This window comes from Micromys minutus (assembly GCF_963924665.1).
Source record: "Micromys minutus genome assembly, chromosome: 3".
Lineage (NCBI taxonomy): Eukaryota > Metazoa > Chordata > Mammalia > Rodentia > Muridae > Micromys > Micromys minutus.
In genome coordinates, this window is record NC_137972.1 from 39,476,246 (window position 1) to 39,494,967 (window position 18,722).

The window sequence follows — 18,722 nt, forward strand, 5'->3', positions numbered from 1 at the left end:
AATCAAGTCACAAATAATTAAAGTCCAAACACAGGAAGATAAGATGATAGATATGCAGAGAGGTCAGAATTGAAGGGAAGACACAGTGTGTCAGAAGACTATCAATGCACAGTCTGGAAAGTTCAAACATGGAAGAAGAGTAGCCACTTTGCCAGCTATTCAAATAAGCCTTTCCAATCAAGGTCAGCTCTGCTCCCCCTCACCCAAGCTGAAGTTGGACCAAATCAGGATAATCACAACAGGTATATTTCAGAAATGTTGTTTAGTTGAGGGAACTGAAGAGAATTGCAAACCCATAGGAAGGACAACAATATCGACTAACACGATGGCCCCAGAGCTCCCAGGGTCTAAATCACCCCCAAAGAGTACCTATGGAGAGACCCATGGTTTCAGCTGCATATGTAGCAGAGGATGGCCTTGTCAGACATCAATGGGAAGGGAGGCCCTGGGGAAGCTTGATACCCCAGCATAGAGGAATGTGGTGAGGTGGGAGTGGGTGGGTGGGTGATAAGCACCCTCATAGAAGCAGTGGAGGGGTATTGATGCAGGGTTGCAGAAGGAAAACTCAGAAGTGAGGCAACATTTCAAATATAAAAAATATAAGATAACCAATAAAAAAGAGAAACATGGTCTGTAGAGGAATGAAAAACAAATGCCAATGGAGCAATTGTAGCTGTTGAAAGCATCAGAAAAGGTCCAGTTTGAATGTGGTCTCTTCCTATTGCTTGGAAGCTATATCAATTGTTTTTTAGAACATCTTCAAACTTATAGAAATCTTTATACATTTTCTAGGAGTGAACATTTATGGTTGGCAAATTTACTTACTATGTAAGTGACTTTTGAGAGATTTTCTTCATTTATTCTTTCCACTGTAAGGACTCACCTATTACACTAAGCTCAGCACTGGAAAAGATAACTCCATGTTTATTCTCTGCCACACACTGGTACATGCCAGCATCGGAGAGATTCACTATTGTTATGTTGAGTGTTCCTTGCTCGATTTGTATTCTATCCTGTGAAAGAAAAAAGGGAGTATAAAAATAGTGACCTTCTACATCTGAGAACTTAAAGCAATTTTGTGACATGTTATGTCAAGAGGGCTTAATGGGAGGAAAATAGCCATCACATAAGCAATTTACATTAACATGATCTGCTTATTTGCCAAGTAAATCTGTGCCAGGTCAGATGGCAAATGGAACCAGAAGCATATCGGTTTTTAAATGGAATTTAAATTGTAGGATTCCTTTGCATCTGGGTTGATTTAATAGTGAAGTCATTCAGATGAATAGGCACTGTGTATGAGTGAACTTGACCTTGGAAGTCATAGAGCTGTTTTAACTCAGTGGTTCTGTGCTAATTGGGGAAATGGGTGAAAACAGAATCAAATTTATCATTTAGAATTTATAGCTCTTAAATTCGTACCAGCTGTACCTTCATGGACTGATATGATAATAAGCTTAGACAGGCATGTATAGAATTTTAGTATCTGCTGAGTTTACCAAAAAATATGTATCAATAATTCATATTCTACCAGGCATGGTGGTGGCACATGTACTAAGTACCAAGTATCCCAGTACCAAGAATGCAGAGGCAGACAGATCACTGCACAAATGGGATTGTCTCCATACTAAGTTCTAGGCTAACCAGAGATACATAGTGAAACCGTGTCTCAGAAATACATCAATATTCTGAAGCTTTGTTGCTGTCAATAAAGAAACTTACACTTAGGATCTACTAGTAGTCCAGATGAAGGAAGAAAGAAGGCATATGGCAAGATAACATTGTCATGGTCAAGCTGAAGTCATGCACCTTGAGCAACAATATGTATATTACTAAGAATTTCTCTAACCATATGAAGCATGCATGCACACGCACACACACACACACACACACACACACACACACACACACACACACACACACACACATGACCCTCCCCAGAAAGCACAATGCCTTAGAGTAAAAAACTCCTTTTTTTGAAGAACAGCTATCTAGTTGAATTGACACTTTATTAGAATTAGACTTTGACCAAGTCATCCTTGTTCCCTCACGTTTTATGAAAAGAGGGAAATGCCAAGTGCCTGGGAACTTGCACACTTGCAATTTATTCGACTTTTGTGAAAGAGGAGCCTTCTGTAATGATGAACCAGAGGAGCCTTCTACAGAACTGAGCATGAACATGAAATGGGGTAGTCCAAAGAAGTTGTTTCTTCTCTCTGCCAGTAACCCAATGTAAGTACTTTCTCTTTCCTAGCAATACTATGTATAGAAGAAATCTGAGAGTGATAGCTGGCTCTCAATGTGGTGACTGAGAAAAATGCCAAATTCTTATAATATTTGATGGTTTATAATAACATAATAAAGAAAATTAAATTTGACATAGTTGTTCCTCTGATTGAATTTTAAGGGTCACATTGCATTTGGATGACCATCCTTTTATAATATAAGGAATTTCCCTACTGAATCAGATTCTCGAATGTCATTTTGTACAAACTATAGGTTCTAGGCATTCTGTATGGGTTTCTTATTGCAAAGCTACCAAAGTGTTAATCTGTTGGTTACAAAGGTCTAGTGGAGAAGCTTAGCAAGATTTATTTATAATTTCTATTTGCCAACTTTTTCTACTATTAATGGCTTGTTATTTTGTAGACAACTTAAAGTTATTCTGTTTCCATAGCAATGAGGCCACATTAAACATTACATTACATTAATACAGAATTACCATCAATTTACGTACCCGTGTTAACAGTGGATCACCATTTTTTAGCCACCTGTAGGTAGGCTTGGGTCTCCCATTTGCTTTACATTCCCAGAAGACACTCTCTTCCATGGCCACGTGGATATCATTTATTACTTGAACCCAGTTAGGTTGAGCTATAGACATTCAAAAACAAAAACAAACAAACAAACAAAACACAGAAGAAACATATATTGATTGTATAGCAAATTTCTTATTACTCTAAGTAACTGAAAATTAAAATGTACTTTTAATCAAACTACTTTTCTTTATGACTTACAAATAAGAAGAGAGTGAAGACATTTATGGAGACTATATGACCTTTTATGAACACCATGTTTCTGGTTCATATTGTGGATAGTCTTTAATCAGTGAAGATAGTTTACAAAACTCTTATTAACAATGATGTACACTTTTTCTGTTCCTTAAGTATTGCTGTTATTTTGTTTTTAGTAAGAGAAGACTTCAGTGAATAAGCCTTGTGAATTCCTACCTACTGGTTTTCAAGATTCCTTTTCATTAAGAAATAACCAAGTGTCTAAGTTTTTTCCAGTTGGTCGCTGGTGAAAGTGGAGAGGGCACTCCTAAACACTAGTCTTAGAGTCCCAAGTCTCTGCAATGCCTAGAGAATGGTAAATGTTTAACATGTTAGGAAATAGAGATGGCAGCACTATAGGGATGGAACTGATGACCGGCCTACCTTGGCCCATGAAAGATGTTGGGAAGCCAGGAAAACCAACAGTGAGGGCTACTTGTTTGTTTTGGAAAGTTGACGTGAGATATATGCCTCTCCTTGAAGCTGTTCTACACTGAGTTTTTCTTTCATTAGAACAGCTTATCTTATCCCTATCTAATATATTTCATGCTGATAGGATGCATGGACAACTTTGTAGCCCTAATATGTGCATGATAAACTATTATTACCTCCATTATTTGCAGATCCAATATTGGAAGAATGCTAGTCACCACAGTATGATCCTTAAAGTCAATATTTTTTAGTGAGTCTTGAATTTACTGAGCCTTTTTAGAAAATCTAGATCTGCCCATAATCTCACATGGAACTCAAAGAAGCATTTGTTTATTTATTTATTTATTTATTGAAAAACTTTATTTTAAAAAACAAAGATAAATGTACAAATTCTAAGCATTTTCGCATAAAAGTATACGAATACATTTTGGTCAGTGCTTGGCTTATTTTTTTCCTTTTCTCAAAGGTTTGATAGTGTGCATTAAGGTCTTATTACAATGAGCATAAAGTACATGTAAAACAGGATGTAACCCATAATTAGTCAAAGTTTTCTAGGTGTGTAAGGATTGAGCATAATGGTTTTTTCTTTCTTTTTTTTCTCCAGAGTATAAGTATCTTTTTTGTGTTTTATTTATTTATCTTTTTTTTATAAACGACTTTATTTTACAAAACAAAGATAAATGTACAGATTTTAACATTTTTTGCTTAAAATTATACTTTTTTGTCAGTACTGTTTTTTCAGACATTAAAATAATTTTTCACATAAAACCATGTGAATATATTTTTTTTAGTCAGTACTTGATTTTTTTCAAGGGCCCGACAGTACGCATTGAAAACCCAATAGTTACAATAAGCGTAAAGTACATGCAAAAAAAAAAAAAAAAAAAAAAAAACGCAACATGGAAACAGTCAAAGTCTTCTTGTTTGTAAATATATGTATATATTTTTTGTTTTCTTTATTTCTTGGACTTCATACAGTCTGTGAGTTGTTTCTGGGGGAGTGCAAGCCTCTGGGGTTAGCATCCCACTATCAGTGACTGCATATTATGTCTGTCCTTTTGTGACTGGGTTATCTCACTCAGGATGATATTCTCTAGATGCAGCCATTTTCTTAAGAATTTGGTTAAGTCATTGTTTCTGGTGGCTGAGTAGTATTCCATTGTGTATATGTACCACAATTTTTGTATCCATTCATCTTCTGAAGGACATCTGGGTTCCTTCCAGCTTCTGGCTATTATAAATAGAGCCGCTATGAACATTGTGGTGCATATATCTTTGTTGTGTATTAAAGTGTCTCTGGGGTATATGCTCAGAAGTGGAATAGCTGGGTCTTCAGGTAGTACTATATCCAATTTTCTAAGGTATCGCCAGACAGATTTCCAGAGTGGTTGTATTAGCTTGCAACCCCACCAACAGTGGAGAAGTGTTCCTCTTTCTCCGCAGCCTCGCCAGCATCTGTTGTCATCTGAGTTTTGGATCTTGGCCAATCTGACTGGTGTGAGGTGGAATCTCAGGGTTGTTTTGATTTGCATTTCCCTGATGGCTAAGGATGTCGAGCACTTCCTCAGATGTTTCTCGGCCATTCGGTGTTCCTCAACTGAAAATGTTTTGTTTAGCTCTGTACCCCATTTTTTAATAGGGTTATTTGATTCTCTGGTGTCAAGCTTTTTGAGTTTCTTGTACACCTTAGATATTAGGCCTCTATCTGATGTGGTGTTGGTAAAGATCTTTTCCCATTCTGTTGGTTGCCATTTTGTTTTCTTGACGATGTCTTTAGCCTTCAGAAACTTTGCAATCTCATTAAGTCCCATTTGTTAATCTTTGACCTTAGAGCTTGAGCCATTGGTGTTTTGTTTAGGAAATTTTCTCCTGTACCTATGTGTTCTAAGGTTTTCCCTACTTTCTCATCTAATAGTTTCAGTGTATCTGGTTTAATGTGGAGATCTTTGATCCACTTACACTTGAGCTTTGTACAAGGAGATAAGAACGGGTCTATTTTTATTCTTTTGCATGCTGAGTGCCAGTTGGACCAGCACCATTTGTTGAATAGGCTGTCCTTTTTCCATTGAATGTTTACTGCTCCTTTGTCAAAAATCAGGTGACCATAGACATGAGGGCTCATTTCTGGATCTTCTATTCTATTCCATTGATCCACATGCCAATTTCTGTACCAGTACCATGCAGTTTTCAGCACAATTGCCTTGTAATATAGCTTGCGGTCAGGGATAGTGATTCCCGCAGATGTTTTTTTGTTGTTGAGGATGGATTTCACTATTCTAGGTCTTTTGTTATTCCATATGAAATTGCACATTGATCTTTCCAATTCCATGAAGAACTGGGTTGGAATTTTGATGGGGATTGCATTGAATCTGTAGATTGCTTTTGGTAGCATGGCCATTTTTAAGATGTTGATTTTTCCAATCCATGAGCATGGGAGATCTTTCCATTTTCTGAGATCCTCCTCAATTTTTTCTTTAGAGGTTTGAAGTTCTTGTCATACAGGTCCTTCTCTTGCTTAGTTAGAGTCACACCAAGGTATTTCATAGATTTTGTAATGATTGTGAAGAGTACGTTTTCCCTAATTTCTTTCTCCACATGTTTGTCCTTTGAGTACGGGAAAGCTACTGATTTGTTTGAGTTAATTTTGTATCCAGCCACTTTGCTGAACTTGTTTATCAGCTGTAGGAGTTCTCTGGTGGAATTTTTGGGGTCACTCAAGTACACTATCATGTCATCGGCAAAGAGTGATGTTTTTATCTCTTTTCCGATTTGTATCCCCTTGATCTCCTTTTGCTGTCTAATTGCTCCAGCCAAAACTTCCAGTACTATGTTGAATAGGTAGGGGGAGAGTGGGCAGCCTTGTCGAGTCCCTGATTTTAGTCGGATTGCTTCAAATTTCTCGCCATTAAGTTTGATGTTGGCTGTTGGTTTGCTGTATATTGCTTTTATTATGTTTAAGTATGGGCCTTGGATTCCTGTTCTTTCCAGGACTTTTAACAAGAAGGAGTGTTGGATTTTGTCGAATGCTTTCTCAGTGTCTAGTGAGATGACCATGTGATTTTGGTCTTTGAGTTTGTTTATATGGTGGATTACGTTGACGGATTTCCTTATGTTAAACCATCCCTGCATCCCAGGAATGAAACCTACTTGGTCATGATGAATGATCGTTATGATGTGTTCTTGGATTCGGTTTGCAAGGATTTTGTTGAGTTTTTTTGCATCAATGTTTATAAGTGAGATTGGTCTGAAGTTCTCTTTCCTTGTAGGGTCTTTGTGTGGTTTAGGTACGAGGGTTATTGTAGCCTCAAAAAATGAGTTGGGTAATATTCCATCTGATTCTATCTTTTGGAATAGTTTGGCGAGTATTGGTGTTATATCCTCAATAAAAGTCTGATAAAATTCTGCACTGAACCTCTCTGGACATGTGCTTTTTTTGGTTGGGAGGCTTTGATGACTTCTTCTATTTCTTTAGGTGTTATAGGGTTATTTAGATGGTTTACTTGGTCCTGGTTTAACTTTGGGACCTTGTATCTGTCTAGGAATTCATCCATTTCCTCCAGATTTTTCAATTTTGTGGAGTATAAGTTTTTGTAGTAGGATCTGATGATTTCTTGAATTTCCTCAGTTTCAGTTGTTATGTCCCCACTTTCCTTTCTGATTTTGTTAATTTGGGTACTCTCTCTTTGCCCTCTAGTTAGTCTGGCTAGGGGTTTATCAATCTTGTTGATTTTCTCTAAGAACCAACTCTTGGTTTTGTTGATTTTTTCAATGGTTCTTTTTATTTCTATTTGGTCTATTTCTGCCCTAATTTTGATTATTTCTTGCCGTCTACTCTTTTTGGGTATATCTGCTTCCTTTTGTTCTAGGGCTTTTAGCTGTGCTGTCGGGTTGCTGATGTGAGCTCTCTCCAGTTTCTTTGTGGAAGCACTTAGGGCTATGAGTTTTCCTCTCAATATGCTTTCATTGCATCCCATAGGTTTGGGTATGTTGTGTTTTTGTTTTCGTTAAATTCTAGAAATTCCTTAATTTCTTTCTTTATTTCTTCTTTGACCCTGCTATTCTTTAACAGAGCATTGTTTAGTTTCCATGTGTATGTGGGCTTTTTGTTGTCTTTGTTGTTGTTAAAGACCAGCCGTAGACCATGGTGATCTGAGAGGATGCATGGGAGTATTTCAATCTTCTTATATCGATGGAGGCTCGTTCTGTGTTCAATTATGTGGTCAAATTTCGAGAAGGTGCCATGGGGTGGTGAGAAGAAGTTGTATTCTTTTATTTTGGGATAGTATGTTCTGTATATATCTATTAATTCTAGTTGGTTCAAAGTCTCTGCTAGTTTTGCAGTGTCCTTGTTCAGTTTCTGTTTCCCTGATCTGTCCATTGGTGAGAGTGGGGTATTAAAGTCTCCCACTATTATTGTGTGGGGTGAAATGTATTTTTTGAGCTTTAGTAGGGTTTCTTTTATGAATGTGGGTGATTTTTTATTTGGAGCATATATGTTAAGGATTGAGAGTTCCGCCTGACAGATTTACCCGGTAATGAGTAAAAAGTGTCCTTCCTTATCTTTTTTGATAACTTTTGGTTGGAAATTTACTTTATTCGATATTAGAATAGCCACTCCAGCTTGCTTCTTGGAGCTGTTTGCTTGGAAGTTTTTTTCCCACCCTTTTACTCTGAGATAGTGTCTGTCTTTGTCTCTGAGATGAGTTTCCTGTATGCAGCAAATGGCTGGAATTTCTTTATGTATCTAGTCTGATAGTCTATGTCTCCTTATTGGGGAGTTGAGACCATTTATGTTAATAGATATCAAGGAATAGTTGTTTCTGTTTCCTGCCATTATTGCTTTTTTGGGTTGAGTTGTGTCTGTGTTTTTTTTCTTCTTTTAGTTTTCTTGTTTAGGAGTTTTCTTCTTCTTACTAGGCTGTATTTTCCCTCACTGTATTGGGTTTTCCACCTATAATTCGTTGTAGTGCTGGGTTTGTGGTCAGATATTGTGTGAATTTTGATTTGTCTTGAAATATCTTCGTCTCTCCATCAATGGTGATTGATAGTTTTGCTGGGTATAGCAGCTTGGGCTGGCACTTGTGCTCTTTTAAGGAGTGCATGATGTCTGTCCAGACTCTTCTAGCTTTCATAGTCTCTGTTGAGAAATCGGGTGTGAGTCTGATTGGTCTGCCTTTATATGTTTCCTGACCTTTTTCCCTTACTGCTTTTAGTATTCTTTCTTTACTTTGGGCACTTGTTGTTTTTACTATTATGTGTTGGGAGGTATTTCTTTTCTGGTTCAACCTATTTGGAGTTCTGAAGGCTTCTTTTATGCTCGTGGTCATCTCATTCTTGAGGGTAGGGAAGTTTTCTTCTATGATTTTGTTGAAGATATTTACTGTGCCCCTTTGTTTATACTCTTCTCCCTCTTCTATTCCTATTATCCTTAGGTTCGGTCTTCTCATTGTGTCTTGGATTTCCTGGACATTTTGGGTTAGGAGCTTTTTGTTTTTTGCATCTTCTCTGGCTGTTTTGTCTATGTTTGCAATGTTGTCTTCTGCCTCCGAGATTCTCTCTTCGATCTCTTGTAATCTATTGGAAATGCTTGCTTCTGTGACTCCTGATTTCTTTTTTTGGTGTTCTGACTCTAGGGTTATCTCTTTTAGTGTTTTCTTTATTTGTCAATCTCTGTTTTAATTTCTCTCTTCCATTCCTTTATTTCTTTGGTTCTGTTTTCCTCTAGTTCTTTGAGTTCTTTGAGTGTTTTTCTTGTTTCTTCTTTAAAAGCTTCTGAATCTTTTTGCTTTTCCTCCCTTTCCTGTTTAATTAACTCTATCAGCGTCTTGAGGTATGATTTCAGGTCTGTGTCTTCTTTTTCTGAAGTGTTTGGAATTCCGATGTTTGCTATTATGGGAGAGCTGGGCTCTGGTGTTGCTAGATTGTCTTGGTTCCCTTGGGATATACTCTTTCTCTTTCCTCTTGCCATTTTGTTGTCAGTGATATGTTCTTACCTTTCCCTTGTATCTGGTCTGTGTCCCTGATTCTCCACTGGTTAAGGTGTCAGATGGATCAAGCCCTGTTTTATGCCTCAGAGTCGTTGGGTGTGAGCAGAAGTTCCAAAGTTCTGTTTCTGTTTGCTGGATCAGGCACAGTTGCTCAGCCTCTATGAGCCGCTGCTCCACCTGGCAGGTAGGCCAGGCTCTGCTCTGCGCCTGGAAGTCGCCTCTGGGTGGAAACAGAAGTTCTAATTTTCTGTTCCCAATCGCTGGATCGGGCATGGCGGGGCAGGGCGAGTTATGGTGTGCACTTTCCGTGTGCACTCCCCAGAGATCTCTCTGCTCCCCTGCAGTCTTGGTTTCCCACTCACCATTTGCTCAGCCTCTATGAGCCGCCGTTCTGCCTGGCAGGTAGGCCAGGCTCCGCTCTCGGATTTTTCTTTTTTTTCCTTTTTTTTCTTAAACTTCATACAGTCTGTTGTTTCTTGGGTGTTCAGAGCTTTCTGGGGTTAGTATCCCATTATCAGTGACTGCATATTATGTCTGTTCTTTTGTGACTGGGTTATCTCACTCAGGATGATATTCTCTAGATGCATCCATTTTCTTAAGAATTTCATAAAGTCATTGTTTCTGATAGCTGAGTAGTAATCCATTGTGTAAATGTACCACAATTTTTGTATCCATTCATGTACTGAAGGACATCTGGGTTCTTTCCAGCTTCTGGCTATTATAAATAGAGCTGCTATGAACATTGTGGTGCATGCTTCTTTGTTGTATATTGGAGTGTTTCTGGGGTAAATGCCCAGAAGTGGAATAACTGGATCTTCAGGTAGTACTATGTCCAATTATCTGAGGAATCGCCAGACTGATTGTACCAGTTTACAACCCCACCAACAGTGGAGAAGTGTTCCTCCTTTTCGCCAGCATCTGTTGTCATCTGAGTTTTGGTTCTTGGCCAATCTGACTGGTGTGAGGTGGAATCTCAGGGTTGTTTTGATTTGCATTTCCCTGATGGCTAAGCATGTCGAGCACTTCCTCGGATGTTTCTCAGCCATTCCATATTCCTCAGTTGAGTACTTTTTCTTTAGCTCTGTACCCCATTTTTAATAGGGTTGTTTAATTCTCTGTTGTGTAGTTTTTTGAGTTCTTTGTATACCTTGGATATTAGGCCTCTATCTGATGTGGGGTTGGTAAAGATCTTTTCCCACTCTGTTGGCTGCCGTTTGTTTTCTTGACAGTGTCCTTGGCCTTACAGAAACTTTGCAATCTCATTAAGTCCCATTTGTCAATCTTTGACCTTAGAGCATGAGGCGTTGGTGTTCTGTTCAGGAAATTTTCTTCTGTGCCTATGTGTTCTAAGGTTTTCCCTACTTTCGCATCTAATAGTTTCAGTGTATCTGGTTTAATGTGGAGATCTTTGTTCCACTTGCACTTGAGCTTTGTACAAGGAGATAAGAAAATGTCTACTTTCATTCTTCTGCATGCTGAGTGCCAGTTGGAACAACACCATTTGTTGAATAGGCTGTCCTTTTTCCATTGAGTGTTACAGTTCCTCAAAGAAGCATTTAATTGTCACATTTCATAACACTGAACATCAGACCAACACCCATATTGTACAGTTTTTCCTGCTTCCATTGAAGGCATGTTTTATTTTTCTATGACCTCAATAGATATTTAACCAATATTCCATAAACATAGTAATAAGTATCACTTTTTGCCTACAGCATAGTTGGTGTTTTTTTTTACAATTGTATGCTTATTGCCAAAAGATGTTTGCTAAAACTACTATTGATAACTACAGCAATTACTTGAGGTAGTTATCTGTTCACAGATAGTTACTTGTAATACAGGGTAATAAATACTGATGTTAACTTAATAAGTAGAGTCAATATTACTTATTAATCAGAAGTATTGTTCAATATTCTTAATATGTCTTTTATCTGATTTGACCTCAGTATGTCCATTTAGTGAGGCTTTCAGTCATGGATAATTAAATTCAAAGAGAAAGGAAGTATGAAGGCCAAGGTATGTATCTTACCTGCTGGCTAATAAAATACACACACACACACACACACATACACACACACACACACACACACAGGAAAAGGACCCAATAAGTCACTTAATCAACCAGCAGAGGTCTCTACCTTCTTGGTAAATGCTGTTCCCTTCTTTTCCATCTACAAGCAATTCCATGTTTTTCAAAGAGCAAAACACAATTTTGCAAACACTCTCCTGATGGAGATGATGCATGACTGCTTAAGAGGGGAGGCCAAAAGGGTCAACTTCAAAAAAAAACGTTACAACATCAACAAGCATTAGCTTGAATGAAGGGTTATAACCTGCATCATTGAAAGAGCTGCAAGTTGGCTGCTGTCTTCTATCATCCGGCTGCTAATGGGAAGGGAAGCTCAAGAGGTAATATCTTCCCAGATCTCTACTGGGAGAAGCCAGCGTGTAACTCCTTTAGGACTAATGGCCTAGCCTGCCAGACCCACATTCAACCTGCAGCATATTCACCCCCTGCAGAGTCTGCGGAAACAAAGCAAAGAAGAAAGCCACAGAAATCTATGGAATATTAACAAGAACAAACTTTGGAAAAAGAGGGAAAGAATACAAAGCAAACCAAGGGAGGACAAATATAACTTATGCAGCAATGTCAAGTTGAAGTTCAGACAGGAAACTTCACAAACACATGCAGAGACAGATTTCAATGTCACCTCCTTCCTGTAACACGTGGGCTCATTCTTTCAAAACTGTAGAAATCTGGAAGCCAAACCTTGCCACTTCACACAGGAGCTGGGGTAGGAAAGGGAGGCTTTGAACAAAGTTTGAAATGACCTTGCAAATTTCAACCTAATTAGGTACTTCTGTGGGCTCATTCTTTCTCTGGCAACAGGGTTGGGAAAGTCAAGGAGTTCAACAGAATAGATAATTGGTCCAGGCTGAGGTGAAACTCACAACTAATTTGCCTAATACTGAACTAATTTGGTGTTTGACAACAGTCATCAAGTACATTCTTTGCTTTCAAAGTAAAATCTCTTCACAGAAACCAAATTAACATGATGTAAATACATTCCTCTTGAAGTGAGGAACTGCACAGGGACAGGGGAGGTGATGAATGGAGTGGTTGGAGGAGGGGAGCTAGATTAGCTGGTAAAGTACTTGATAAGTAAGAATGAAGACCTGAGTTTACAGTTTTGCCCTCACATATCCAGGCAGGTCACTGTGACACATGGCTGGAATCCCAGCACAGGAATTCAAAGATAGGTATATTTGAGCTTCACTGGATAGTCAGCTTGACAGCTCAACTGAACTGATGAGGTCCTGTCTTAAAATTCAACATGTGTGGCACCCCAAGAATGGTACTTTGGCCTCACCTCTGATTTATACACACAGTCATGCAGGCACACACATGTGAGCACACAGACACATACACACACACACACACACACACACACACACATGGTTGCACAAACACCAGATGAACCTTTTGTATAAGGCCAAAGAGTGAGACAGTTTGTATTTTAATGTTTCAGTTTCAGATCTACAGGTCAAGAACACAGATCTACAGGTCACTCCCACTTATTTATGTTGGATGAATCAAATATGATATAATTAGGTGATTCTTTGTAGAACAAAGGCCCTGCTTGGTAGAGTTGGCTTATATATCTCCATGTGCTCACAGATGCTCATGTGAATTGTTCTTTTTCAACAGTTCCTAAGCATTCTTTCTCTGATTCATGCACAAAATAGAATTTTAAAAAATTTATATCAAAAAAGAAATCTGTTTTTATATTTTGCATTTTCTACATTTGAAACAGAAGAATCACTCGGAAGTATTGTCTCAAGCCACAAGTTCAAATATAAGATTAAACAGCTGTGCTGGGATTTGACCCTGTCACGCTGTTCATCTTTTGACAGATGAACAATCTTTTTATTCCAATCTTTTGTTCAATAACTGCCATAACTGACATAAATCAGGTTTGTATATTTCATCCACTGGAATCATACAAGCCTTTTATTCAATAATAATTTCTATTTCAAACAAATATAATTTGAACTCAAGGGTCAAACAATTCAGAGGTATCTGCCACTCTTCATTCCCCCAAACTAGATATTCCTCACAGAAGCAAGGGCAAGCTTTGGCCTTAGACCTTGGAGTTTTAAATAACCATGAGAAAGGGCATGATAGTCAAAATCCTTTAAGTAACTTCCTCAAAGTTGACCTATAGATATTTGCATTTATTTCTAATGGCTTCAACAATTTTGGAAATTGAGTCAATTCCAGGAAATGCAGAGGGTTAGCTATAATATTGTTCTTATTCATAGTAAGCTCAGTGGGTCTGGAGGTAATTACTCAGTTTCACTTTGCCAAATATGTATGTATGTATGTATGTATGTATTTATGTATGTATGTATGTATCTATATTCTAGGATTTTTAACACAACCTTTAAAATGTTCAAGACAGTCTAAATTTGCCTTAAATCTAATGTCCCCAGATTTCCCCAGAAGTAATCATTTATCATTTAATGTTTGAATGTATAGTGTATAATTATAGACTGGTTATTAATACGTCCCAGACCTTCAGTTTACTTATATCACTGAAAGTGCATTTACGTTTTGCTGCAAAATACTATCCTCTACCTTTGTTCGCCTGTCCTGGGTTCCCATCTACCACGCACACTATAATGACTGTCGTTCTCTCCCAGACTTTCAAAACAAGTTCTACAAGGACCAAAGAGTCTTAGAAGATATTGAATTTAACCAGAGCAGAGTTGCTTTGTTGTAAACATTAAACATTTGACAAGATTCATGTAAAATATGATTCAATGACTAACCACATTAATGTTGAGAAACATTGCTCTGATATGAGGTTCTGTAGCTGTAAGAACTTTAGGGTATAGAGGTTGAAAACCCATGTTTTCTTACTGAACTGAGAGAAAGTTGAACTTGACAATATAGCACTCCCTTGGACTTTCATGTGTGACTCTTCTTTTAAAAGATTATTTATTATATATAAGTACACTCTAGCTGTCTTCAGACACAACAGAAGGTGGCATCAGATCCTATTACAGATGGTTGTGAGCCAACCATGCAGTTGCTGGAATTTGAACTCAGGACCTCTGGAAGAGCAGTCAGTGCTCTTAACCACTGAGCCACCTCTTCAGCCCCTCATATGTGAATCTTAATCACACTGTTTTCTAAAAATTTTTTATTTATTTTCATTGTTGTGTCTCTGTGTGTATGAGGGTTGTATGACCATGTGAGTATACATGACAACAGAGGCCAGATGAAGTGGATCCCATAGACCTATATCTATATTCATGAGCCTTTTTATGTGGGTGTTGGGAACTGAATTTGAGCCCTAATCAAAAGCAGTGCATGTTCTAAACTGCTAAGCCAGCTTTTGATTGCCTATATATTGTTCTAGTCTTTAACCAATGAATTCATGCCTCCTGTGCTTTACCACTATTGTTTGTTTTATGCACATACTCTTGTTTATGGTCTTCTCATTTATTTATAAGACCCAATTGATTTTTCTTGGTAAGGGTAGAGGAAATGCCTCTAGAACTAACACATTTACAGATGACAATGACAGACATAAAAACCCACCATATTGAGGGTTTGAAGAGAAGGCTCAGTTGTTAAGAGCAGTAGTTGCTCTTACAGAAGACCAGGTTTTGGTTCTCAGCATGCCCATGGTGGCTCACAATCATCTTTAACTGCAGTTCAAAGGGTTGGATGCTACTTTTTGACCTCCACAGTCACCAGATGCCCACATGATACACATACATGCAGGCAAAATACCCATATGTATAAAATATAATAAAGAAATCAGTAGAAAATGTGAAGACACCCCCTAGAAGGCAAGTCATAGTAGGCATATTTCTGTTAATAGGTACTCATTAACATAGAAAACAAATATGATTGCAGAAAGCCATGTGTATATGAGATATTGGATGAGGTCTGTAATGTGCTTCACCCGCTGTCAATGTGACATTCATTAAGAGACTATCACCATTATTTCATATCTTTGGGCAAATGTTTAAACTCATCTGCCATCTGCTCTCACCCAATTTCTTCCAGCCAGTGAATCCTCAGCTTTTGTCAGATAGGTTTCCTTCATCTTCAGCTATAATAATGAGCCAGTTCCTGCCTTTGCTCATACCATCTTATCTTCAGGAACCTTCTCTTTCCCTTCAGTGCCTAACATTCTGTTCCACAGTATATCTCCTCTAGACTCTCCTGTCCTGCCAACCACAGGGGCTCCTTATCTGCAGCCCACTTGGCACACACAGCCTAACTATTTATTGTGTGCCATCCACTGCCTTATTTCTCCTTTATAATTTTAACGTTTATTAATTCTTTGAAAATTTCATCCATGTATACAATGTCCCATGTAATGTCTTCCCTTAACTTTCCCCTTTCAGCTTCTCCAGTGCTCCCACATTTTACTACAGACATTAAGTTTTCACTCAAAACTATATGTTTTGTTGGTTGATTGATGGATGGATGAATGAGTACTACTCATATGTGCATGGGTGTATGGTCATCCATTGGTAAATAGTCACACTTTCCAGGGCCACAGCCAACAACTGTGTTGAATTCCCTTTTCTTGTCTACCATGAATTTCCAAATCATCCAACAATATACATTATATGTGGTTCTCACCAAAATTACTTGAAGTACATCACTTCTAAAGCAAACACCAACATGTAAATTGAATGGACTCACCCCCATCTTATCAGGAGGCCTAGGGATCTTTGGATCCAGAGTGAATGTGTAGTGATTAAGACTTGTACATGGACCTGCTCTGCTCTTTTTTACCCAGAAGACCTAAAATTATGACTGTTCTAACAATGACATTGGAAGTATTCATCTGGACATATAAGGCTCAAAGTGGGACCGTTAGACCACCATGGAGCCCCAGAATCCCTGCAGGAATTGCCCATAGTCAAACCATGTATCTATGTGAGTTCAAACTTTCTTCATATTCTGTAAACAAATCACCACATAATATGCATATGACAATCCAGTTTTCTGCTGTTAAAATAAAAGAAAATGAAACTAAAGAGATATGCAAAACTACAAATAAGACCACCCATTCCCATTCCTGTTCGGTTTGTGAAAATAGAATCACCTTTCTTAAAAATATGATTACAAACATACACATTGGTTTTTTTGGCATTTAAAACAAATTACATCCTAAATACAAATCTGTTTTAACTTACAACATGGATAGAATCACCATAAATACATATTTGAGGCTTTTAGTTTTTTTCTTTTTTTTCTTTTGGACTGAAAAGGACACTTAAAACTACAAGTGTATAATACCTCATTAGATGATTAGATTCAAGCAAACCTTGGCACAGTAAATTTAATGAAAGCAAAGCATATTTAGTATGATTTTTCTTCTTTTTGAACATACAGAGGCTAGATCTATGTTCCAGCATATTGTCCTTGGTGTGATACTTTCCTTTGTGGTTTGCTATTTCATATGGGGTGAGGAGCTTCTATTCCCATTTCCATATTATTTCCCACAACCGATGCACAATCCCTGATAAATGGTAGCAATTCAATTCATTGGTGTTATTAGATGCAAGAAAAAAAATCCAAAAATCAAAACTGTACCTTATGTGACACCCTGGGGGTGACTGAGAGTACCCAGTATGAGTTCTCCCTAGCATAATTAAGCAGTTCTACCCATACTGTGAAATCACCTTAACTGCTGTGTTCATCTTCGGGTCACTCTGTCCTTTAAGCTACTTCGCAGGGTTGAATATTATCTAGCTGTCATAGAATATTATCTATCTATGTATACATAGCCCATTCACTGGGAGTTAGGAAGTTGTGCACAAAATGCTTCTGTAATCACTTTGATGACCTCACACGCTCACATATTCTTGCACACCCTCTGCAGTACCATTAAGCCCACATGTTTTTTTCTTTATAGACACAGAACTGTGGTGTACAAGGTCTACACATAGCTTATAAAATACGTAGAAAACAAAAAGGGAAAGAAAAAGAGTCAATTGTTTATCCAGAAATGTCTATGTATGGCATCCTTTGGTTGCAGGGTGCCAGGGTGACGGACTGATGAGTCCCTGATGCCCTGAATCAAAGTATTGAACCGGGAGAAATAGCAGCATTTATTGTACAGCAAGGAACAGTGGCAATAGTTGAATCCCATACAGTATGTGATTTTGGGCAAAATATTATTTCTTCCCTACGCATCTATTTTATTTTTAAAAAATCAAAGGAATAGGCCTAATAGATTCTTCCAACAAAAGAGTTAGCAAAGGCCTTGAAATAGAGACTTCTTTATTGGGGAACAAAATTCTCAGTTTCTTAGCGACCAATATAACAATGGCTGCTCTAGGAGAAAGTCTGCAAAAGGCACTCACTATTAGAGATTCGGTGTAATAATGAACAAGTTCTGAGAGAATGCTGTCTACTGCAGTTCCGTTCCTCACTTCTAAGGTATTACTAGATATAGATCTCTTATTCTACTTGGAGTGTTTTGACTGACTGTGGTGTTTTCTGGAAAACTCAGGTGGGAGCTTACCAGAGCAAAGGGAACTATGTCTTGCAAGTAATCTTATCTGGGTCTTCACAACAACATTGGAAACAATCTCTGACAGAGCAGTAATCCTTACGATGTGGTCCCCACAGAGGCATTAGCAGTCGAAATTACAAGTGGAAGATCAACTGAAATACAATCTTATATCTACCAAATCAGAACCACAGGCACACGGTCCAATATTCTGTATTTTCTTAAGATTTTCCCACTTACCCTGACATATGCTGAAGCTGCAGAATGTCTATACAGTATTTGGAACCTATTTCTACTTCTGAATGTGTGAATATTAACCACACACTCTAATATCTTTGGCAGTGAGTTTCTACTTAAACTGAATAGTTGGAGAAATGAAAACAAAAAGCCCTACTTGCCTCGACTCCAAAATACATCTGTCTTATTTTTCTCAAAGTCCCAGTCATGAACATGGCTCACATAGATGGGACAAATTGCTGCTCAACTGTCCTTTCCATTCCTGTGATTATAACATCTACTCATCACAAAGCAAACAGTGTTTTAGAAGCATGAATCAGATGGAGTCATTTATTCATTCAACATTCTCCCACAGATCACGAATAAAACCTAAACTCTACCTGGCTTATAAGGTACCACCTAGCTCTTACCTTTGCTTCAGATGGACGTCCTTGTCCTTGCACCTTATGGTTTAGAAACATGAA

The 18,722-nt window shown here is 38.0% G+C and overlaps 1 protein-coding gene across 4 annotated transcripts in view; it reads right to left on the minus strand.

Annotated features, from left to right (window-relative positions):
• Positions 1–18,722, minus strand: part of CNTN4 (contactin 4) — a gene marked incomplete at both ends in the record, with an annotated part of 500,648 nt that overhangs the window by 163,015 nt on the left and 318,911 nt on the right. For all 4 annotated transcript variants that reach the window (XM_080914740.1, XM_080914738.1, XM_080914739.1 and 1 more), the window contains 2 exons: positions 884–1,013; positions 2,738–2,874. In XM_080914740.1, coding sequence (XP_080770866.1) covers positions 884–1,013; positions 2,738–2,874 — 267 coding nt within the window. The remainder of the gene's footprint in view (positions 1–883; positions 1,014–2,737; positions 2,875–18,722) is intronic.